The sequence below is a fragment of the Protopterus annectens genome, chromosome 7.part0 (assembly GCF_019279795.1).
Source record: "Protopterus annectens isolate FY-2018-M chromosome 7.part0, PAN1.0, whole genome shotgun sequence".
Classification (NCBI taxonomy): domain Eukaryota; kingdom Metazoa; phylum Chordata; order Ceratodontiformes; family Protopteridae; genus Protopterus; species Protopterus annectens.
The window spans coordinates 1,736,195,196-1,736,219,708 of record NC_056739.1 but is presented as its reverse complement, the minus strand read 5'-3'; the positions used below and the strand labels follow the sequence as shown (position 1 = coordinate 1,736,219,708).

Sequence of the window (24,513 nt, the reverse complement as noted above, 5' to 3'; positions counted from 1 at the left end):
GCGAACTGCTTCTGATTCGGGCACCACACGGCAAGAATGACTGATGTAATGGCATCGGCTGCATGTTTTATACCACTGACGACCTGACGTCATGGAAGAAGTGACAGCATCCAACACATGAAATCCCAAGACTCTGGTATTCAGGCGGCTGAGGGCTTTCTGCAGGCAGATAACCCAAATGTGATGACTGCAACAGTGAAACACGAAGAACATCGATAAGTTACAGGATACTGGGGGTGGGTGGGAATGGGGGTAGGGTAGGGGAGCGGAGTGAGCCTGAACATAGTGAGGGTGAATGGAGCGGGGTTAGACAGAGGGTGAGAAACCAGCACTGCGAGAGACAATCGGTTACTCTCAGTGAGAACAACAGTCAGGGATAGAATATACTGAGTAGAAAAAGAAAGAGGAAAAAAGACATTGAGAGAGTTGTAAAGAAAGGTAGGGAACAATGAGGACAAAGAAAGAAAGAAATAATTAAATAGCAGGAGAAGTTTAACAGTAAGATAAGGTGATGGTCAAAGGTCTAGAATAAAAGAGCTGGAAAACAGGTAAGTAGTGGGAGAAATAAGTGAAAGGAAAAAGAGATAAGAGAAGCAGACAAGTAATAGAGTAAAACGATGTAGTATTTGGACGAAGTGGGAAGGGTTATCTAGAGCTGAAAGAGAGGGTAGTGAACAAGAAACAAACTAAGAGTGTAGCGAACAAGAAATGAACTAAGGGACAGGAAAGGGGAGAGGAGAGTATAGGGAAAACAGCATTCCTTGGGACCTATCAATGGAGGGCAAAGGTTGGTTTGCTGGCGTCCCTTATCATAAGCAAGAAACATTAGGTTCAGAGCTTAAATACCTGGAGTTCATTGCCAAGTAAGTTAATACAACATGAACTGCACAAATTAACATACATATATTGTTTGGAGTGGCTTTCTTATAAGGTAGTGGTGGGTCAGGGTCTCAGTAGTCCCAGGGTTAATGCTCTGGGGCAGGAGGCTGGAGAATTGTATAAAGGGATATATTGTTTGGAGTGGCTTTCTTATAAGGTAGTGGTGGGTCCAAAAGGCTGAGTTCAGTTATGATATGCTCCATAACTTTGTAGATCAACCTCATAAGGCTGAAGGGTTTACAATTACCAGTGTCTGTTGGGGTGCCACCCTTGTGGATAGGCATCATCACTACAGTGTATAAAAATTCAGAAAACAATTTGGGGACAGGTTCAGTGAGGACATGTTTGTCGCTTCAAGTATGCTGTCAGGTCACACAGAGGAAGTATTTGCGGTCTTTGATTATTCTTTCAGAAAATGTTCCTTGTGGATAAAGGGGGGGTTAAAAGATTCCCGGTAAACATGGCCTTTGGATAATAGTTATGGGGTGAAATTTGCATTAAACTTGTTTGTTAGAGGAAAGTCTCAAAATCAGGAAATTTCTTGTTGAGATGAGCCACCTTAATGTGGTCAAAACTGCAGTTTGATGAAATTATTATGCTGGAATTCACCAAGAGGATTCTGGCTAAAAAAAGCACTATGGGACAGCAATGGTTTGGCCAGCAAGAGGAAGCCTTTGAATGAGAGGTGCAGGACACTCCTACTGAGGCAAAATGAACTATCAGTCATCTTTTCCCAAGCCAACATAAAACTGGATACCCCCCAGAGTGATATCAAATATTTGCCCACTTGTTGAAGCCAATTATTTTACCTTTGTACCTAGGCATCATTCTTGGCAAAGGAAGGATCCCACCCAGGATCAAAAAGTGTTATCTGCATCTGCCACATGCATTGAAAGTTCTGAGGTGTCTCACTGCATGATCCTCAGGGATGAAGGTCCCAGGTTAATCACTCCACATGTATTTACACCATGCTGTAGTCATATTAGAGCTTCAAAAGGTTCTTTAGGGCATTTGCAATGCCAGAGATCTTGGCACCTAAAAAGCAACTGAATGTAACCCTATCCTTGTCCAGCCTTCTGAATGGAGAATCTATCAAACAAACAAATGAGTGGCCAATCATTAAGACCTTATTTGTCGGTAGAATGCTTACAAGTACAAGAATGGGAAGAATCTGACTCCTGGTGAAGCAATGCTGTAGGTGTGCATGGAAGAGATAAGCTGGAGAATCTCCATCAAGACCTATTCTTACAAGTTCTCTGGAAGGCTTTGGTAGAGATTTTTTAACTGTGTTTTAATGTGATCTTGTTGAGTATGTGGTGAAAGCAAGAGTAGAGATATGGATGTATGATGCTTACTGTGCATGGCTTTAGATAACAGGGATGTCCCCAAATGAAATACTTACACCTCTACCAAAATTATTTGTGCTCAGTAAGAGTTTATCAGTCAGCATAAGGCAGTTCCTACACTGCTTGAGAACATTAAGTTTCAACATGCTGACAAATAAAGAAAAGAAGCTGGGTGACCTTCCATAACGTTCAGGGTTTCATGTATTATATGGAGAAGTGCAAATGAAAGGTAGACGTAACTAAGCAGCTCAACTTCAGTTTAAATTCTGGAGATGTACACAGGCTAAATTATTTTTAGGGTCTAAAGTAGATTGATTCTAGTCTGGGGCATAGTTCACAGTCTAATCTATTTCAAGCATTTTGAGAGGAATTTGTATCTGTATTTATTATGTGAAGGAATAGAGCAAACTGGAGGCTTGACAGCTGGAGACTACACTGATTTGTTTAATTAAAGCAGCTATCCGGGTTACAATAGAACTCTGTGTTAATAACAAGTAATTACTGGTGGATACGGCAGCAATGTAGTTCCACAGAGGGAAGAAGCCAGCAGCAATGTAGTTCCACACAGGGAATAAGCCAGTTTCAATTAGTAGTCCAGATGCAGCTCAGGATGAATACTAACATGTCCTACAGCTCCCAGTGACATTGGCTCAATAGGAGGCATGCTCGTCTTTTGTGCGCGAAAACCAGATGGCTGTTAGTTCTATTCCCACTCTGGTTTAATTTCTCACCCAAAGGATAACACATTCAGGAGTGCAGCACTTTTTATTGCTGCAACGTAGTGTCAGCATGCAAATTAAGCAAAGTCCAATCTGCTTGAGCTGGTGGCAGCTAAGGTAGATGCAAAATATCACATAGCATATTAAACAGCAGGAATTCTTTATTTAGAATATTTACATTATAAAATTCACACATCAACAACACAATAAAACTCAAACAAACATAATACAATTAACAAAACCATATCTTAATGCACTTTTTATATTCAACCCCCACTTTTTGTCATAATTAAAACCTTATCAACTTTATTTCATTCAGATTCCATGCTTTATTAAATAACTCATTAGCCCTTGCCCATCAGATATATATTTGTACAGATTCTATCCTTTTATCCTCCCTACTATTTGATACTTTTCCATAAAAGCCATGCACTATCACTTCTATATTAACTTACTGTAGACCCGTCATCCATTCATATTTAGTTAATTCCATAAATTAAATTACTACTGGGCATTCTAAGACATGTTCCACTGTCTCATTAGCCTTGCAAGTGAGATGTAGTGTTTCATATACTGACTTGTATAATATAGACCTTTTTCTATGCAATTTTTTTTTTTAACACTGGTCTCTACATAAGGTCAAGATTTTAATACCAAAAGTTAAACCTTTTACATTTTTTAAAATCTTTTACCTGCTTCATTCAAGTTGATTTAAATCTTCCAATGAATTTAAATCCTTTAATACCATATTTTTTCCGTCTTTGACTTCCAATGTATTTAACTTCAAAATCTATATTTTCTCCAGTTTAACTTCCCTTTTCATTTACATTTTTCCACTATTAAAACTTACTATACTTTCTCCTTAAACATTTCACTACAAAGTTCTCTTCACTGAATTTTAAACATCCCATAAATAAAAAAGTGAGAAAAACTATTGGGTTTTTCAAATTTATTCCTCATTTTTTACACTTTATATCATTCCATGTATTATAGGTTTTAATCCTGACCCCAGAAAATACTAAAATAATCTGTAGTAACATGCTTTCCAATTCTAAAGTGAATGCCATCGCTGAACCCAAATAATTTAATTTGCCTAGAATTATAGCATTCACATTAACAAAACTGAATTTACTTATTCCTCAAATTTCCTCTAATGTATTTTGCCACTGATTTTTCATTATCTCATAACGTTCAAAGTCCCACTCCTATTTCAAATTCTCTTCTATTAAAATATTTTTTAGCTTTTCTGGTAATTTCACTAAAACCTGACTGTATTATTCTCATATGCAGACCTTATTACTTTAATTATCACTTCAGGCTCAGAATTAGTTTTCAAAATTTCTCATAACTGATCATGTGTTGTATTACCAGAGGCTTTTTCAATGTCACATCCAGCTATTCTTACTAGATATCCAAACCCATAATATTATAGGTTCATAGGCTGATACTAGGCTATCGGCCCTAGGGCCTATACAAGCCTAGCCATAACAATTCCCTGGCTATTTCTTCCCATAATATTTACTTCCCTGGACCCCTGTCTAGCAGGGTGACTGACGTGATCCCCGGGGTAAATTTCCTATCTCCCATCCAGTCATCAAGGTTCCTTTTGAAGAGGGCCAAGGAGGCGCTCTGTTTGACATGTATGGGCAGTCTATTCCAGAGTATGGAGAGTCTCTGGGTCAGGAACCTATCCCTCCAGCATGTTTTGTTCATTGAGATTTATTTATTTATTTATTTTACATTTATTAACCAGGACAGTCCGACTGGATACATGTCCATTTTCAGTGGAGGCCCGGGGAGAAAAGCTCCACATGTGCAAAAAAGTGACACTTTAAAGTTGTGGTTACACAGAAATCTAAACATTTACAAATCACTGACAATTTATAGTCAAGGTTACATTTAATCAAGCAACATTGTAGGTTTATGGTATGAAATATACAGACATATCATTTTACAGCTTTGAAGTGTGTAGAAAGAAAAGTATTCACAGACAATGCAAGGATGATAGTCAAGAGAAAAGGTGGTTAGTTAAGAAGGGAAGTTGTTGGAAATCGTATGTAGAGGGGTTGAAGAGCATAGCCTTAGAATGGGTAGTATAACAAGTTATCTTCCTGATAATAGTTGAGAAGTGTATGTAGTCTGGGTAGAGAAAGGTTATTGTTGGGTATTTCTCCTATGTGAGTTTTTTTTTTTTTCTTGTTATTTTTTTGGGTTAGTCTGGGTTTAGACATGGATATAGCCAATCCCCATTTATATATTTTTTTAGGGATATTTTGAATTGGGGCAAGGAGGATGCAGTAGTTAGTTCAGCAGGAAGTGAGTTCCATTTTTTTCCAGCAGAGTTGGAGAATAATGATTCTCCGGCTGAGTTGCTGGCTTTGGTAGACTGCACTAGCATTCTGTTGGATGAGCAGAGGGATGCTAGGTTGCTGTAGGGGGTGATAATATTAGTCAGAACGGGTGTTGTTAGATGATTTTATGAATAATTATGAGTTGGTTATACTGGAGCTGATTGGGTAGTTCTAGCCAGCCTAATTTGAGAAGATTTCGACAGTGGTGGGGTTCTGTAGGCTGAGCCTGTGGCCAATCTAACTATATTGTTATAGCAGCTAGTAATTTTGTTAAGGTTTAATCTGCTTAGGTTTGTGAAGATGGGTGAGGCGTAGAGAAGGGTTGACAGCAGACGTGTCCGAGCTATGGCAGTTCTGGCAGATGGGGTTAGGAATTGTTTAATCCTATACAAGGAGCCTATTTTTTGTTAACTGTTTTGATGGTTTTGTCTATATGAGCATCGTACTTCAGATTATTGTCAATGATTATGCCAAGAAGTTTTGTGCAAGGTTCTAGAGAGATTATGGTGCCATCGTTAGATGACATTGTAATTATTGGTGATGTTAGCTTACGGGTAGGGGAGAAAAGTAGTAGTATAGTTTTGTTTGGGTTCAGTAGGAGATGGCGACTACTGAGCCAGTCCTCTACTTTGTTGAAGGTGACTTGGGATAGGGATTACAGTTCTGTGGGGGTGATGGCAGAGCAGATAAGCGTGGAGTCATCTGCATACTGTATACATGTCGCATCTAAGATAACTTTGGGTATGTCATTAATGAATATTGAGAAAAGGAGGGGACCCAATATAGAACCTTGGGAAACTCCAAGGGTGACAGGTAGAAGGGGGGATAGATCGTCTTTCCATAGTACAGCTGGTCTGCCATGCAGGTAAGAGTGGAACCAGTTGATTACAGGTTTAGGTTCCTGGAGCGTGTGGCTCTGATGGATGGGGATTTCTTTAAGTGTAGCATGTCCAACAGCTCTGGGTTTGACATGGCTTTGTATGTTAAGCAGAGATCACCTCTGAGTAGATGACATGCGACAGAGTATAGCTGGAGTTTTTTTAGTCAGTCAGCATAGGGCATCTAATTTAGGCCTGTGATTCTTTTAGTGAAGTGTTTCTGTGGCCTTTCCAGTTGTTGCAGATGTCTTGTGAGGTACATACCAAACGGGGCGCTGTACTCTATGATGGGTCTAATGAGGGATGAGTACAGTGGGACAATGACCTCCTTTTTTCTGGATGAAAAGCCCTTAGTGATAAGGTGTGCCACATAGAAGGATTTCCTGACTGTTGTGGCGATGTGGTTATTTAAGGTGAGAGACCACTGTCCACCTGTGTTCCTAAGTCTTTTATCACACTTTCTGTGTCTAGTGTACTGTCACCTATGTGGTAATTCAATGGAACATGTTTTTTCCCCAGAGGGGATGACTATACACATCTTGCCATTGAGCTTGAGCCAATGGCTCTGGCACCAAGAGTCTGTTTCTGTAAGGCCCTCCTTTTGTAGAATATTCACATCATTTGGGGCTTCAATAATGGCTCCAAGTTTGCAGATATCTGCAAACTTGGTTAGCCAGATTCCCTCAGTGTTGGCCTGTACTTCAGAGAAGTAAATGCCAAATAAGAGCGGTCCCAGGACTGAACCCTAAAGTACTTCACTTGTCACTTGTCTGGAGCTGGATTTGGAGTCGGCTACTTTTACAGTGTGGGTTCTGTCAGTAAGCTAGTTGGAAACCCATTGAGTGATGTAAGGATTTATGCCCAGCTTAGTAAGTTTATCTATGATTCCAGAGTGAGGGATGGTGTTGAAGGCCTTGGAGAGGTTTAGATAGGCTGTGTGGACTGCCTTACCCTCGTTCACAGCTCTGGAGACTGATTCGAAGAAGTCAGGTTCAGGAGACACTATCAGCCCTTCATGAACCCAATCTGGGTGGGGTCCAGTGTTTGAAGGTTGCCAATGTGTTTGTTTATAAGTTCCATGATAATACGTTCCATGGCCTTGCAGATCAGGCTCGTTAGACTGATGGGACGGTAGTTCCCAGGATCCAAGATGGATCCCACCTTGTGGAGTGGGATAACTGCAGCTGTGTGCCACTCAATGGGCATGAAGCCTGAGGTGAGGCTATGATTAAACATGACAGGTGAGGTGCCAGTTCATTTTGTAGTTTATGTAGCACACAGCCTGAGATGTTATCTGGTCCCACGGATGCTGTATTCTTAGCTTTGGAGAGTGCGTTTTTTTACCTGTGTGGCTGTGATTACCGGAATTTGGCAATCTTTCTGTATTGAGATGGACCCTTTAATTATTAATAATTGAGATAGGCCCTTTAATTATTAATAATTTTTACATATTCCTATTTTTACCAAAACCCCTTTTCTCCAAATTCTACTTGAGCCTTCTGAAATATATATTTTTTTGCATTATTTTCATAAAATTTTTTAGTCAGCACTTGTCAGTGTTATTGCTGTTTGGTTACTCGATCCCTCATCACCTTTTTTCCAAAATAATCTTATTACTCCCTTACATATTTTCCCATTTTATAAATCTATTATTTTTCCATTCACTGAAAACAAACTAAACATTTTTATTGCACATCCATATCTTTTTAGGACATACAATTAGTCTATCTGGTCCTGGTGCCATATTATCATTTACTATTCTTAATCAAGATGTAATTTTCTTTCTCATTTACAGAAATCACCTTCTGGTTAACCTTTTTATTCAAACTATTTTCACTGTATAAATTTTCTAAATAAAACTTACAACTTCTTGCTCAATTTCCTTCTGTTCCTTTACCACCTTTTCAATTGATATTCAAACAATGATACTCTAAAATATGGCTCTAGATGATTTGGTCATGTTGACTAATGTTGACAAATGGGCATGGGTATTTGCCAGTGATAAGTGGGTTGAGGACCCGGCTTACTCAAACCTTCATCAGGGACCCATGCTAATGGTGGGAGGGGTGTATGTTCCCTTACTGGCCAGTGTGTGCCTGCCATAAAGCCCAGCAGCCCTGGGTCAATAAGCTATTGGCTGGCCAGTGTCTAGTTGTCCATCCTAGGTTACCTGGGATAGCTCTATTGTGCAAAAGCTGGACTTAAACCAGTGAACCTGCCAAACACGAACTGAAAATTGCTACACCTAATGTAGGTTCACAGACAGGATGCAGCTTGGAAGTGGATGACATGATGATACAGAGTAGGCTGGACATCCTATGTATCCAAGAGACAAGATGGAAGGGTAGTGCAGCAAAGCCACTTGGCTTGGGATCCAGAGTCTACTACTGGAGGACAACCTGCTAGAAATATGGGAACTGTGGTGAGAGAGGGGCTTCAGAAGTCAGTGAGGAATGTCATCAGAATTAGTGACAGACTCATTGCAATCAGACTCCAGTGTAATGATAGGCAGTATTCATAGTCTCAGCTTATGCCCCACAGCAGGGTTGTAATAGTGAGGAAAACAAAGCATTCATACAGCAGTTGCAGGACCTACTAGATAAAGTAGGACAACATGAATTGGTGTTGATAATGGGTGACTTGAATACACATATCGGGACAAACAGAACTGGATATGAGGATTGCCTGGGTCCACATGGGTGAGGCAAGAGGAATAAAGAAAAGGCCATTCTAGACTTCTGTCAGGAAAATGGCTTGACAGTAGCAAACACATGGTTCAGAAAGAGAGAGTCACAAGATCACATGCAAGTGTGACCAACATGCAACTTCGGTAGCCTCCCTCCAAGTAAGGAAAGGGCACTGGAGCAAAATCAATGATTGCAAAGTCACCCCCAGTGAAACAGCTGACCCACAGCATAAACCACTGATTACCGCAATCAGCTGCAGGCAGTGATCAGAGAAAGCTCCAAGGTCAGCGACCAGGTTGAAGGAGAGAAAGTACAACAGTTCAAGGAATCACTCAGGGCTCTAGCACCCCAAGAAGACAAGGAGGTTTACTATCATTTTAGTGAAGTGAACTAGGTCTAATACACTTTGCCCACAGTCTGAAACTTAAACGTTAACAATGTCGAACTCCAATATTTCCTAAGTACAAATCTCGCCCCTATCTTGACCCATGTTAACGCTTGTTTCTAGGTCGAATTTAGAATGTATTTCAGCTATACCAGAATTCAGCAATGTGACTTTTCACAGACGAGTCGATTATACGATCATTCGACAGAGTTCACTTCAATAAAATAACAGCAAACGGAGGAGGAAATTGGCGAAGTTGAAGAATGGCAGCTCCTCAAAACAGCATGTGTTAGGACTACAGAACAGATATGTGGCCGTGCCAGGTAAGAAAATAAGGTACATAAGGAAAGCTGGTGGTGAAATGCAGAAGTGCAGGAAGTCATCAAAAGAAAGGAGGAGTGCAGGAAAAAGTGGGAGATAGAAAAGACCAACCAGGCTAGGAAGAAATACAGGCCAGCTAAGAAAGGAGTTGCAGTAGCATAGAACATGGCATCTGAGGCACTCTACCAGCTTCTTTAAAGTGATTCAGTAAGTGGCACAAAGAAACTATATCAAGTTGCAAGGCAACGAAAGATATTCAAGACACCCTTCATAAGCAATGCCAGCAACAACCTGCTCACCAATCCACAGGACATCAAAGGCAGACTGGAGTACTTCCAGCAGCTTCTAAATGAAGAAAACCCCACAGAAACTGTACTGCCCCAGATACAGCCTACAGTGACAGAAGTGGAGCCCGCCCTAAAAAGTAAGAACAACACTAAGGAAAATTAAGTCAGGGAAAGCAGCAGGCTCAGATGAGGTCACAGAAGATATTATAACGATACTGGGTAATATAGGGCAGAAATGGCTCCTGAGGGTACTCATACCAGTGTAGAGAGAAAGGCATATCCCAGATGACTGTAGAATTAGCATACTCATGCCAGTGCACAAGAACAAAGGGGACATCCACAACTGCGTGCAGTACAGAGGCATCAAAGTCCTGTTGCATTACATGAAAGTTCTGGAGAAGGTGGATTGGTAAATGGATAAGCAGAGTAGTAGAAAGTAAAATGGGAGATGAGCAGTTCGAATTCAGATCAGGATGCAGCACAACTGACTTGATGTTTGCTATGTGACAGATAGTTCAGAAGAAGCTAGAGATTATGAAAGAGTCCAACTGGGCATTCCCAGACTTAGAGAAAGCATATGACAAGGTCCCAAGAAAGTTGATTTGGGCAGTATTGCAGTGATTTGAAGTCCCAAAAACACTGGTAGAATTACTGCAGGCTATGTACAAGGACCCAATAACTCAAGTATGAACACTGTTCAGGCTTACAGAGGGGTGCCTAATGGGAGAGGGTGTGCCCCGGGGTTCACCTCCGAGTCCTCTGCTGTTCATACTGGTGACTACATTAGCAAACAGATCGGAGGGGACAGATCAACAAAGTTGCTGTATGCAGATGATGTGGCATTACAGGCAGACTCTGAGCAAGAACTTCAGCAAAGGATGGGGAATGGAATGCAAAACTGAAGGCACGTGGGATGAAACTAAGCACAGAGAAGACAGTTGTAATGGCAGCAAATGGGGGAAATCAGAAGGAGCTGAGCACTGAGATAGAAGGGAAGATAGTGAAACAGGTTAATAGCTTCAAGTATCTGGGAAGGCTGGTTGAGGAGAAGGGAAGTCTGAAGGAAGAGGTCAAAGCTAGAATCAGAGGGGCTGCAGCCAACTGGCATAGAGTCTCAGGTGTGGTATATGACAGAAGAATGCCAAAGAAGCTGAAGAGTAAGGTGTGCAAGACAGTGGTGTGACCAGTACTACTGCATGGTACAGAAACCTGGGCAGTAAAGGCTGAGCAGATGAGTAAGATAGAGGTGATGAAAATTAAATGCCTGAGAAGGGTGGTAGGATGCACATTGTGGGACAGATGAAGAAATGAGGACATACAAAGTAGCTCCAATTGCAGAAAAAATCAAAGAGAACAGATTACAGTGGTTTGGACACCTGCAGAAAAATCAGAAGACTATCTGGTAAAGATTTGGGACAGACAGGAAGAAGGTAAGAGAAAACAAGGACATCCAGCAAAGAGGTAGGTGGATTATGTGAGAGAAGATCTGTGACTGTCAGGCATGAGTGTTGAAGAAGGCAGGAGTGTGGCATTGAATCAAGAGAGTTGGGAACAGTTAACATGATATCCCAACCCTATGTAGTAAAACAAATGGACAAAAAAAGGGGGAGGGGTGATAATGTTGAAATGATGATGATTATTCTAACACTATACAACAACATACATGTTACTATAATTTTCTTATCCTAAAAAACGATTATACAGTCTCCTGGTTCTTGGATTAAATACTGCTATCTTTTTAACAAATTGTATACCCTTTACTTTCCTTATACATCTCTTTCTCTTTTCAAATAATTATCATTCTTTTCTTGCATCATTTCAGTCATTTCTTCTACTATGCCCTTATACTTTGTTTTTAAACTCATCCTTTCCAATTCAATTCCATACATAGTCTCTTTTTAAACATGCCTCACCACTCTGTCTAATTTCTGTATAAAAGTCTTTTACTGTCTCATATTCATTCAATAATTTGGCTTCAAATTCTAAATCCTTTACAGTAACATCTAGTTTTTGAATTCCCTTTCCTTGTCTTAATATATCTACCTCAGTTCCATTCCTTGACATATTCCACTATCTGAAAATTCTGACCTAACTTTCTTTCCTTATCTTAATGCTTCTGAAAATAATCCATAGTCAATGTCATAAATTTGCTCTCATACAAGTAAATTCACTGTTTTTCCCCCAATGCCAAATTCCCCACTTTCATCAGTTCCTTTCATTTTTCAATATAATTTGTTGAGTTTTTTTGTTTTCTAATGCCTGGAATTCTATCCCCCATCACATCCTAAAAAATCCAGACAGTCAAGTTCAAACTACTCCTAAAAGATCCTCTTTCTAAACACTGGCTATGCTCCTGTACAGCCCCAGGTTAATCTCACTACAGGTTGTTAAAACTAATGTCTTTCGGCTTTAACTGGTTAGGGGTAGCCACAGCAGAACTCCGGTCCGCTAATGATTGGCAGTGGATTTATTTACAGTGCCGAGTTGCCAGCCCGATGCCCAAACTTCAAAGAAGGCACACCCATTCGCACACGCACCTACCTGCATGTCTTTAAACGTCACTCGAATCTCACTACTGGTTGTTACTTACTCTAAATACAACTGGATGATGCTCTTTAACCTCATACTTTTCTACTTTTCAATGATCTCTCTTCTCGCTGCTTCATCTACCTAAATACACACAAAGTTTTATTGCTTGTGATTTTTATTCCAAATGTTACCAACCATGTAAAGTGTTCTTCTGTTACTTGACTGTTACTCCACATGTTTCCATCCTTGTAATGCTTGTTCTTATGATGTTATTTGATAATGTTCGTTCTTTTGCTTGCATTCAAGAATCTGTAACTGCAGAACCTTACATTCTTATCAAATTTCAATGTATTTTTAAATCATTAGTTTCTAGATTGCATTGTCTTTATGTTAAGTAATTGTTACATCTTTTCTCCCTGGGTCTCCACTGAAAATGGGCTACTTGCCCAGTCGGACACTACCCAGTTAAAAAATGTAACAAGTAAATAAATAAACATCATAACTGTCTCTTACTAAAAAAATTAAATCCATATTCACAATTACGTACGGCATTAAAAGCTCAAACAATGTTCTCTCTTTTAACTCCCATATGCACATGTACTATAATAATCCTAATGGCCTTTTTCCATTCCTTGCATCAACTACAGACACATGTCCCACCTTGACAAGCATATGATCTAATATTTTAATCTCATCCCATCAAAGCACTGATATTCCAGAACACTATCCTACTCCACATTTTCTTTTGAATTCAGTATAATTTTTCTATCCCTAACCCTTTCTCCAATTAAATTTCTTCCCTTTACCTGTTTCCATCTCAAAGTCTCCTCTTCATTATCTTCAGCAAGAATCATTTTATATTTTGTACATCACCCTTACCCCTCTCCTACTTTTACTTAATTTTCCCCATACTTTGTGCCCCCTTCCATAATTTCTGCAACATTTAAATCAATAATTTCAACATATTTTCCATGTTAATAGAAACACATTCATCATGCATTGTCAGTTGCATCATCCTGACTTGCATCATCACATGGAACATTTTCAAAGTTAACATCATTACACCCCCCCCCCCCCCCATTGTCCATCCAAAAAATTACTCTTCTTGCATTTGTAACACTGTGCCACACAGTTTTTAACTGCACTGTCCTTTCTCCTGACACTGGGCACATGATCATCTTTTATTACACTGTCCTATTAAATGACTTTTTCCACAGACAAACCAAGTCCTTGATTGTCCCCAATATTTCAGGACATCTGTAGTACTTACAATTATAGCACATGCATTATATTTTCTTTTATTTTTAACGCTGCCATACACTTCCAGCCTCCAGTCTGTATTTCTATATTGCTTTTTTAATCAGATATGTTTTCACTTTTTATATTCAAAAATTCTCTAAGTCACTTATCACCACATCAGTTATAAACTGAAAGCTGACTTATCTTTTTATTGATAAATTTTCTGCCATAAAAATTAAAGTTGTTCCAGGGGTATATGTGCACATTTTTTTACACCCCCCCACAAAATAAGTCTCACATCTGTTGCTTTTATCCCTAAAGGGACAATAGCACTGTCCCACACCGTATCTGTCCACTGGTTCATCTAATTTAGACTTGATTATTGTTTTTCTCTCCCAAGCAATTACTTCTGAAAATGTAATTTTAGTATAATCATTTATCCTCTATTACATTTTTGTACATTCACATGAATTCCCTCATTTATCTCTCTCTCAATATTCTATAACATCACCCCATTATGGTGCTTCCTCTCCTTCCTGCAACACATCTGGTAACCCTCTGGAATGAAAAGTTATTTATTTTATTTATTTTTATTTGCAGTTTGTTTGCCAGGATAGTCCATTGGGCCACAAGGAGCCCGTTTTCAATGGAGTCCTGGGGAGAAAAGCTCCAGAAAAATACAAATACACAGTACACATTGCACATATACATTACAGATTATCTCATAGAAGTACAAAGTAAATATGATAAGAAAAGGTCAATGATATACATCAGTATAGCTCATTAAACAGCAATAAAAAACACTTTTTTTATACAAAAGAAGCAGCATAGGGTAACTTAAGTAGTCGGTCAAATAGTTCAATAGAGCTATTATAGAAGTGTATAGGTACTGTGGGTGGGATTTGGGGGCAGGGTAGTGGAGTGGAGTGAGCCCGCAGGGCGAACAGAGGGGGTACAGCCAAGGGAAGAAAGAATCAAAACAAAAACAATCAGTGGAGTGGAAGGTAAGTTCAGAGGAAAGTATGCAAGGGGGTAAGGGACGTTCTAGCAGTGGTATAAGGAAAGGATTAGAGTGGTTCAGAGAGGTAAAGATAGCACCACAGGAAGGAAGGGAAAGTTAAAAAAAAGTCTGGGGGAGGGGTTGGAAAGAAAAGAAAGTGAAAGAAACAAGGGGAGGGGTTGGAGAGAGAGTGGAGATGGATGTCACAGTGGCCCAGCTGGTTGAAACCAGTACTGACAGGGCCAGGTCACCAGTGTGAAACAGCACTGAAAATAATCAGAAAGGAAGTAACTCTGAAAACCAGAGCTGAAGAGGTAAGAAGAGAGCAAGCCAGAGATGGAAATGTTGCAGATATGAATTTAAAAACAGGAGACAAAGGGTACAGAAGACATACTAGGGGTTAAAATAACACTCTAGAATGTGACTGGCAACATTAAGCCTACATATACTGGAACTATTGAGAGTTAAAATAACATTAAACTACACAATTCTGGCATTATCCTTCTGTGTAAGCACAATCATATCAGCACTTTCATCTGTTAGAAGAGACTGCTTTAGAAATAAATCCTCTGAATTTTCATGTTTGTCACCATACTCCACTCCATCTGCCAAGCTCATTTGCCACTGTGTACTCTCCAAAACGGGAAATGCACAGCTTCTCCCAACTGCCTCTGCATTAAGAATGGCAGCATACAGTGTGATACAGCACATCAATGAGTGGGAGACATCCCCTAATACCCTAGCAAAATTTCCCCTTGTATTAGAAACACTGCCTCTGATTTACACTGAAAAGTCAATAAAGAATAGAGAATAAATAAACCCACACACAGATGTGGAATACAAACTCAAATTTTCTAGAGCATAGTGTGGATACTAGGTGAACAGTCAGATAAAATTCACGAGTGTTTATACAGTGCAATTTGCAAGCCTGCTTTTTGCAGTACCACCTTGAGCAGAAATGTCAAATTAAAACAAGTGCTAAACAATTAAAAAAAAACTCAAAACTCAACTGCAAACAGCAATTTCACTTTCTGCCTCCAAGCATCATTCAAAACTCTTCAACTAGCCTAGGTCTCTCTTATCCAGAAGAACGGAAAAGGACTTAATTCTACTATCCAGAACAATAAACATCGGAAGTACAGTGTAGTAACCAACTGGAATTTGTTAACATAAGAGCCTAAAAGACTTACACCAGTTGTTATAGGGTGTGAATAAGAACAAGGATTAATGACAACATAAACTGGTAAAAATGAATGGCTTAAACCGAAAGCAAAAAAGTTGAATTAGACAAGGACTGATAAAAATAACTTAAATGGATAACAAAAGCAAAGAAAACCACTGGTAGCACTTATCCAGTTGTTGCAAGGCCTGGAAATTAGTAGCAGATGGATTGAAAGACATGGAAACCAGCAGCAAACAAATTTAAAACAAGTTCTAATGATTTAAAAAAAGCTTTCAGAACTCAACAGCCAATAGCAATTACCCGATGGGTAAACTTTGGAACCTATGTGTAGGAAATCAATTATAATGTACCCGAGGTGATAATCATCAGTACTACCTCTGAGTGGGTTTTGTGTCAGATTAAAACAATAAAGTAAACTGAACTCAAGTAGAATTTGTAACATGTGAGTCTATATGCTTGTCCTCTTAGTAGGTGAAGGGTGGCTGGTTGTTACTTAACAAATTCTTGAATTATCACTTGTGACATAGGCACACTTACATTTATAGAAAACTAATCAAAGCATATTAAATCCACATTTATAAATGTTATACATCACATATATTCTTACATTTCATATAGTCAAAGCATCATTTCATAAACTGTTCGATTCCTGCCTTCCCTTAAACCTTATTCCTCCTCCAAAACATATTTCTGCACGTATTGTTCCCATGATTTCCATTTTTTTTCATCTATGTAATTTACTCCTAACCTTTTTAAAGGTCCCACTTCCTTCTCTGTTACAATATTCACTACTTCAAGTATAGGTGAGTTAGATTATGATTTCCATTTTCTATTAACCGCTTTTTGGCAGCTGTCAGAATTAAACTTAAGACCTAACTATGTCTAAGTCATTCAGATCCTGAATCCCAGCTCAAAAAATAATTTCCATAGTTACACTCATTTGGCCACCCTGTATTCCTGATGAGTATTCTGTAGAGAATTTACCAAGGCTCTTTTGCAAGTTAAAAAAGCTTCCGGAAACTGAAGTAATTATCAAGAGCTTTTCACTGAATATGAAACAAATTAAATTTTTAGTGTCAAACTCAGTGTCCAACTAAATTAGGCAGGGTGTATGTTTGATGTTTATCATCTGGCAGAATCCGCTTAATGCAAGCACACTTACTGAAGCTCTCAGAGAATAAATGTCCTACGCCTGCAAAAAACAACTACACTCTAAAGATAAGAGAGAAAATTCTACACACACTCCTTCAGCTGACTTTTATTCAAACTGCTGCACAACAGACAAACAGAAAAAAATCCCAAAAAATGAAAAAAAAAACTTGGGTCCATGAAATATTCTTGAAAATTCTTTTCTAGCCAGAAAAAATGGAGAGTCACAAGGATTTAGGGCATTAGTAACACAGGAGGAGTTATAAGCCTTGAAAAAGTTCTAGGTTATAAGAAGTTCTAATGCCAGCAAAAAAAAGTTATTTTAATTCCTGTAGCCAGAGCTCTAGGACAACATATCAGGCTGTTACCACACCTATAGCTAGGAGGATTAAACAGCTATGGACTTACAGCACATGATGGTATACATGAATGGTAAAGGGGAATAATGAAACTAATGCTAAATAGAACCATTTGACTACCCAGTCTGCCTATCTTTGATGAAAATATTAAGTTGACTTAAAAGTCTGCAGGAAGAGTACAAGGTACATAAATGGGAAAACTTTCACATCATGTTAAAAACAGTTACTGCACATGCCAATTAATCAAAGCATTCCATTCTTTCTTTGACAGCTCAGCTTTCAGAAGCAAGTTCCAAAACGTTGTCCTATTGTCACAGACATGCCTTTGTAAGAATGACATAACACAATTAAAGGTTGTCACTTGTGAACTCTGGTTCTAATACTGGAGGCGGGGAAACCAATATGGAATAGTAATGTCTTTCGGCTTTTCCCGGTTAGGGGTCGCCACAGCGGAACTCCGGTCCGCTCATGACTGGCGGTGGATTTTTATGGTGCAGAGTTGCCAGCCCGACACCCAACCTTCAAAGAAGGCACACCCATTCACTCACGCACGCACCTACCTGCATGTCTTTAACATCACTCAACCGCGGGGAGGACATGCAGACTCCACACAGAAGGCGCTCCAGCCAAGAATCGAACGGGAGAACCTCTTGCTGTTAGGCGACAACGCTAACTGCTGCACCACCGCGGCGTGAAAAACCAATATGGAATAATGGGTACGGGTAGAAAAGGATGAAGAGAGACAAAAGAATGTTTAAATGCAATATAAATGTGGTATATCCAAAATCTGTATGACAAAAATCAGACAGTCAATCTGATTATAAACCAGATAAAACAATAAACGTGGATATGAATGACTTAACTCAAGTGATACGACAATGCATTTGATCTGGATGGGTTAATTCAACAAGGCAAAATACTGGTTGACATAAATTATTTCTATACAAACCTAAGAACTACTACTTGCTAGGAGTGATGTATTAAATGTAGTACTCACCATACTGTTCATCTTCTGCAAGTTCACACTGCCAGACAAGGGTTCCTTTTTTTCTTTCAGCTGTAGGCCTTGTATCCCAGCATTCTACTCTATCCTGAAACTGCAGTAGAAGGAAATTCTCGGAGGCATGAAGGTCTCTGCATCCCTGGATCTGACAAGGAAAATGTCTTGGAAAGCCAGATGGAATGAGGCGGCCACTATCTAAGTGGAAGTTCAAAATGAAAGTTAAAATCCTGAGGGCATCACTAAAGTAAAATAAATACAGGACATATTCTAGATTACTCACAGTCTCTATCTTTTATTTTTCATTTTGTTATAATATTAAAGGCTCATACTGATTTAACTAAGAAGTCCTCATTTTAACATGCCTTCTCTAATTTCTTTAATACACTTTGCTATGCTGTATTGACATATTTAATGAAACACAAGATGAAGCAACAGAATCTTGCAAAAAAATGAAGTAGTTTTTAGATAACACCAGAATATGAATAACGACCAAGGAAGGGGAAGGAAATGTACTCCCTCTAAATACGCTTTACAATTCCATTGTACCCTGTCGTGTTCTGGAATTTTATTTATTCAGCAGTTTACTTGCTTGTGTGTAATGGGCTTTCCCATTAAAGACAGACAGGAGTCAAATCCAAGACTACAGGATGAATCTTATTGTCAGGTCACAGCCTTAACCCTCTATATTACACTACCAAGGTACAAAGGCGATTCCAGTTTCATAATATTGCTGCAGTGTTAAAGTGATGTTCTGATGAGGTCAGCCATGACCACAGAGTCTTTGCTGCCCTCAGACACACACCACAGTCTTTTTCTTTTTACAGCCAAGAAGCTTCAAAATTACATTCATAACTTTTAAAATTATTTCAGAAAGCTAGATGCCGGTCTGCCAGTACACCACCCGACATTGTACAAAAGAGTATGCTGAAATATTACAGGATCTCATGGAACCATGATCCATTTAAAACAATGGAGCTTTTGTAAAGCATATTGTTTAATTCTTGTATATTAAATGCATAATGTTGCTTTGAGACATAAAACAGCACGATTTACAAAAGCCCCACTGAACTGAATCAAGTGTAAACCAATGCGATCCTTGTAATAAAGCTACATGCTCTTCTTACAGGGAGTAAATCGACAAACTGGAAGGGAGCTAAAGGAATTCATTTTAAAAACTTTGCTGCCAATTGGTTTGAAAACTTTAAAAAGGTGCAAGGATGGCAGTTACACCCCCACCAGAGTGATAGCTGCCCTCAAAAAAAAAAAAAAAAAAAAAAATTCCCCTTCAAGATCTACAGTTGTGACTACATTTTATTCTTTGTTAACCAGGTTAGTCCCGCTAGGCAAGTGTCATCTTTTCAGGAAAAACCCCAAGGTGGCATCATACTGACTAGGGGGAATTTGGCCACGGCATCAGTGAACTTACCCTACTCTTGGAAGGACTTTGAGGTGATCACTGGGTGGTGCCAGAGGGTTACTAGTGATCAATGAACAGGCTACGAGTGGAGATGAGCTTCAGAAGGATCGTAATTCAGAAAGGAAAACAATGCTTTGGAGGTGAATATCATGACATCAGTGGGTATGGCTGACTGTTTTACAAAAAAAAAAAAAAAAAAAAAATGCAGGAAGCAGAACCACAGGCCACGCAGTGGTGTGTGGTAATGAACCAAATATTTGACAGTGAGGAGATGACAGAAAGCTAGAAGGGTGTTGTAAACAATGGTACGGATACAGAGGAGGCAAGTCTGACCAAAAGAGTAACTGCTTTTAAGCATGTGCTCTGTGTTGGTCTGCAGGAAGATGGAATAGAGTGTGTTAAACAGACAGCGACTGACAGTGTTTCCAGAGTAAAAACTTATGCAGCAACAGTAGCAGATTCCAATTAAAGACTGAAGAAATGGATGTGCAGGTACAGAGGACAAGGACTGGAGCTGTTGACAGCTGGATGAAAAAGCCTGTGGTGGTGGTGAAAAAGTATGAACAGCAAATAAACAGGCACTGTGTTGTAGATGATAATGTTGTTATGCCCTTATGATTCAGTTTGTCTTATATTAGGGCATTAACATATACAGAAAATGAACAAACATTTCTGTGAAACAACATCTGGGACATTTGCATTAGCAGAAACAATTGCTAGTTAATGTGAAAGAAGAAGCAATTTCTTTTTTGATACTCATAGTCCTTCCAAGAAGATAATTGCTGTTACAATTTAGAACGATTGAGACAGAAAAAAGTAATTAAAAATGTTTTTTTCTAAGTTTATTTTGATATGTACACGATTAAAAAAAAAAAACAGTTGTGCATGACAAATATGGATTGGGGGATGGGAAGTTTATGCAACGAAAAGTTACAGCATATGCTTAATGTGATAGCAATAAATAGGAAAAATGGGAGTGTCTAGTACTTGGGGCAGCTAAAAGCATGTTTTTTTTTTCTATGGGGATAAATCATGTTTAATCCAGGGATGTACAAAAAAAGGTGTGGACAGTGTAGGAAATATGGAAGTGAGGAGCATTTCTGATTTGATTGTCCACTAATTAATAAATTACATTTGGAAAATGAGGTGGAAGAACCAGGTCTGCACAAAAAAAAGAGTGGAAGAGAATGATGAAAGAGTGGGGGTGAGGAATTAAAAGGTAAAAATGTAGAAAAGGCTGCACTAGATGTAGTCCAGAAACTAATAAATAAAAAAGAAACGTACACAAAGATGGAAAACAGGTTTGGGATATTACAAACAGAAGAAGAAGATGTCGGCTCTGTGTTTGAAAAAAATATGGAAGGTACTATTGGGGAAAAGGATGAGGAGGACAAAAAGGTGACCAAAGATAAACTGAAAAAAACGTGAAAAGGGGAAAAGGTTATTATAAGTATAGCATTACTTAATGTGAACAACATGAAATGTGACATTAGAAGAATGACTGTGTTTGAATGTAAGAAAAAATAAATCAAGATATAATTTATTTAGTTGTTAAGAAATGTGTAGACAAGTGGAAAGGGTGGAATTTTAGATGAAGTGGAAACAAAAAGTGGTGTGGACTACAGGGAGTGATGCATATTCAATAACTGCAGTATTACAAAAAAATGAAGGGATTAAAATATTGGATATAATGGTAGTGGTGGCAGGGCGAGTTTGTGTGGGTGATTTAGGAAAGGGGTAAAGGTGTTTAAAATAGTTGTAGTGTAGGGTATACAAATGTAAATAAAAGATAAAATGTTCAAGAAAATTCAAAATTTTGTGACAGCAAATACATCCATTACGGTGGTAGGAGACTAATTGTATTTAAAGAAAGGGAAAACAGCACAAGATGCCAAATGTTGAGAGAGGTTATAAATAATGGTAGGGTTAAGAACAGACAAAGGGAAAGAATATACTTAGAAAAGGGTTACTTAAAATAGAGATTGATTATATACTGTTTGCAGATGACATGAAAGAAATAAAAGACCGACTTAGAGAAGCAACATTTTCAGATCAAGGGCTGTATGAGCAATAATAGGAGAAAATGAAAATACAATAGAAGGGAATGAGTTAAAAAAAGACTGACAGGAAAAATTGTAGGAATTGAATGTATTAAGAAAGAGAGTGATTGTGGGAAAATCACATGTCAATGATGGCAGTTTGACAAAATAGTGTATAGTGAATGAAGAAACATTTAAAAAAATACAATTATAATGAAAGAAAACAATGGAAGAAAGAAAAAAAAAACAAGCAAAAATACATTTACGAAAGAGCAGAGAAAGGGATGAAGTCTTGAAAAAATAAATTATATAAAAGAAAAAATGGAGAGACTGATATTTAACAAAAGTAGTATTTGAAAGGGAGAAGAAATTTCCCCATTTTTAGGAAAGAAACTGAGATACGACAGAAAATTTTATGTAATGAAGGATGAAAAAGGGCAGTTAAAATATAAACAAGTGAAAAAAACGTAAGGCTGTATTGCATGGAAAGTAAAGACGACAGAGAATAAGGTAGAAAAGAAATGGAAAAAAGAACTGAGAGAAAAAAGATGATGCTATAAAGGAAAGTAAACAAGAATATGCACCATGTCCAGATGAATTGGGGTCTAACATTTATAAAGAAATGTCAGATAATGAAAAAGATGCTTTTTTGGAAACACTGAATAAATTAGAGATGGAAGAGGAAATAAAAGAAGATGAGATTTATAGGGGGGGTAACAAAATGAGGGTCTATATTATATTGTCGAAAGCGCAAAACAAACTCCTCTTCATTATCCTTATTTGAACTTTCATTATCCCTATTTGAACTTTGAATCCATCGAACAATCGTTCCTGCAAAGTTTTTCCCAAGGAAAGTAACTCAGTGGGCCATCATGGGGGATTTGCGCTTTTCCCCACTGTAGTGCCATGTCAAAGTTGTAATATTTAGTTAGGGAAGTGGAGGGCGCAGTTCCCTACCAGGGTGGGTTTTAAATTTTGATGTTTTTGATGCGGTTGGTAGGTTGGTTAACTGGTTACTTACCATGGGAAAAACTTTGCCGAAACTATCGTTCGATAGATTTAGAGTCTGACGAACAGGGATCGATGAAGAGGCGTTCAATGTTTTGCATTTTTAAAAATGTGATATAGACCCATAAAATGTATATGGAAAATGAAGGAGGGGAATAAATAAACTGAAGACTAATTAAATTGGCAAATACTGACTATAAAATATATATGAAGAGTATTAAAAAAATGATGGCTGTCATGAAAGAAGACCTGGACAAAGGGGTATAAGGAATTAACGGGAAAGGGGTAAATGAAATGCTAATGATGACTACAGGAGCAGTAACAGGGAAGAAGAAAAAACATGTGATATGGCTAAGGCATTCAATAGTACTGATAATGTAATTTTACAAGAGCTCAAGGTTGGAAAAAATAAAGGACAGTCAGGACAGTTTATGAAAATTCTTGTGCATCTGTGAAGGTGAATGGGTGGGTATGAAAAACAGATAAGTCAGGGAAAATGGGTAAAACAAGGCTGTCCATTGAGCATGTAGCTATTTGTGATGGTAATGAATACAGTTATGCAAGCATATAGCTCAAGGTTACAGATTGGTAAATGGAAAGTTAAGGAAGGGATAAAGGTACCATTAATGTTAACCTATGCATATGATTTGGTTTTAGTAGCCAAGAACAAACACTGAATGAGAGACAGAGAGAGAATTTACAAAACAGAACAAATTCTGAGTACAGTAGGATTATAGTTAAATATGTCAAAACGTAAAGGGCTTGAAAAAGTGGTAATAATGGCAGGAATTTATTTTACTAGAAGTGAAACTGATGTTCCAGGAGTTAGCACTGGAAGGGAACAAACAGTAATAGTGCAATGGAGAGAAGTACTAACAAATGAACAAATACTAAAAAAGGAACAAATACAAAAATTGACAGATTAAGATTATATATTTTAGGAAAACTAGCACATTTAGGAGGCACATACATGTTTCTAAAGCTGTATGAAAACTAAACTTTTTTTTTCTTTTTTGTGGGGAACAAGAATTAATCCAATCAAAAAGGGATGGTTAATAATGTAAAAAGAAAAGGGGGGCTTGAATTTACTGGAGCTACTCAGAGTTTGGCAACTTTACCCAAAGATCTAGAGTGCATCTGAACAGAAATTCAAGGCATCCACTGCATTCAACTGAAAAAAGTATATTTTAAGCCTGCAATTCACTTTGTGAACTAGATTTCATTAAGTTGCTGCTTCATTTCAGCTGTTTTTTACTGTTGTGACTGTTTTACTCTGCGCTTTGATTTTTTATTATTTCTGTCTTATATAGTATAAACTAGATTCAGACTTGCTGAATCCAGACTGTTTGGTATCACTTGAGCAATAAAACCAGCCATCTTACATTAAGAGGGCCTCCCTGCACCCTTGTGGTAGAAGCATGTAGCCCAGGACCCATGCGAGTTGGGGACTGCTAGAATAAGGCTCTGTGTGGGGCTTTCCTATTGGTAGTTTGTGTTAAAACTATAAATTTGCTTGTATTTGCGCTGTGCACAGTGCAATGGGAGTTAGTGGTGCCCTGTATAAACTTGAAAAACTGTAGAGAAAACCAGGAGACCAAAAAAAACAAAGTGTTTTTTAGCGCTTTCATCCACAAATTTAATACGTGAACTTCTTCAGAAACACTTACACAATAAACCCAGTTCCTTAAATACTTGACAATACAGGAAATGACCTCATATTGATTAATTGATTTT

The 24,513-nt window shown here is 38.3% G+C and overlaps 1 protein-coding gene across 3 annotated transcripts in view; it reads right to left on the bottom strand.

Moving 5' to 3' along the window:
• The window catches only part of RCCD1 (RCC1 domain containing 1), a 552,668-nt gene that overhangs the window by 491,044 nt on the left and 37,111 nt on the right, over positions 1–24,513 (bottom strand). For all 3 annotated transcript variants that reach the window (XM_044078273.1, XM_044078274.1, XM_044078276.1), the window contains exon 2: positions 18,310–18,510. In XM_044078273.1, coding sequence (XP_043934208.1) covers positions 18,310–18,510 — 201 coding nt within the window. The remainder of the gene's footprint in view (positions 1–18,309; positions 18,511–24,513) is intronic.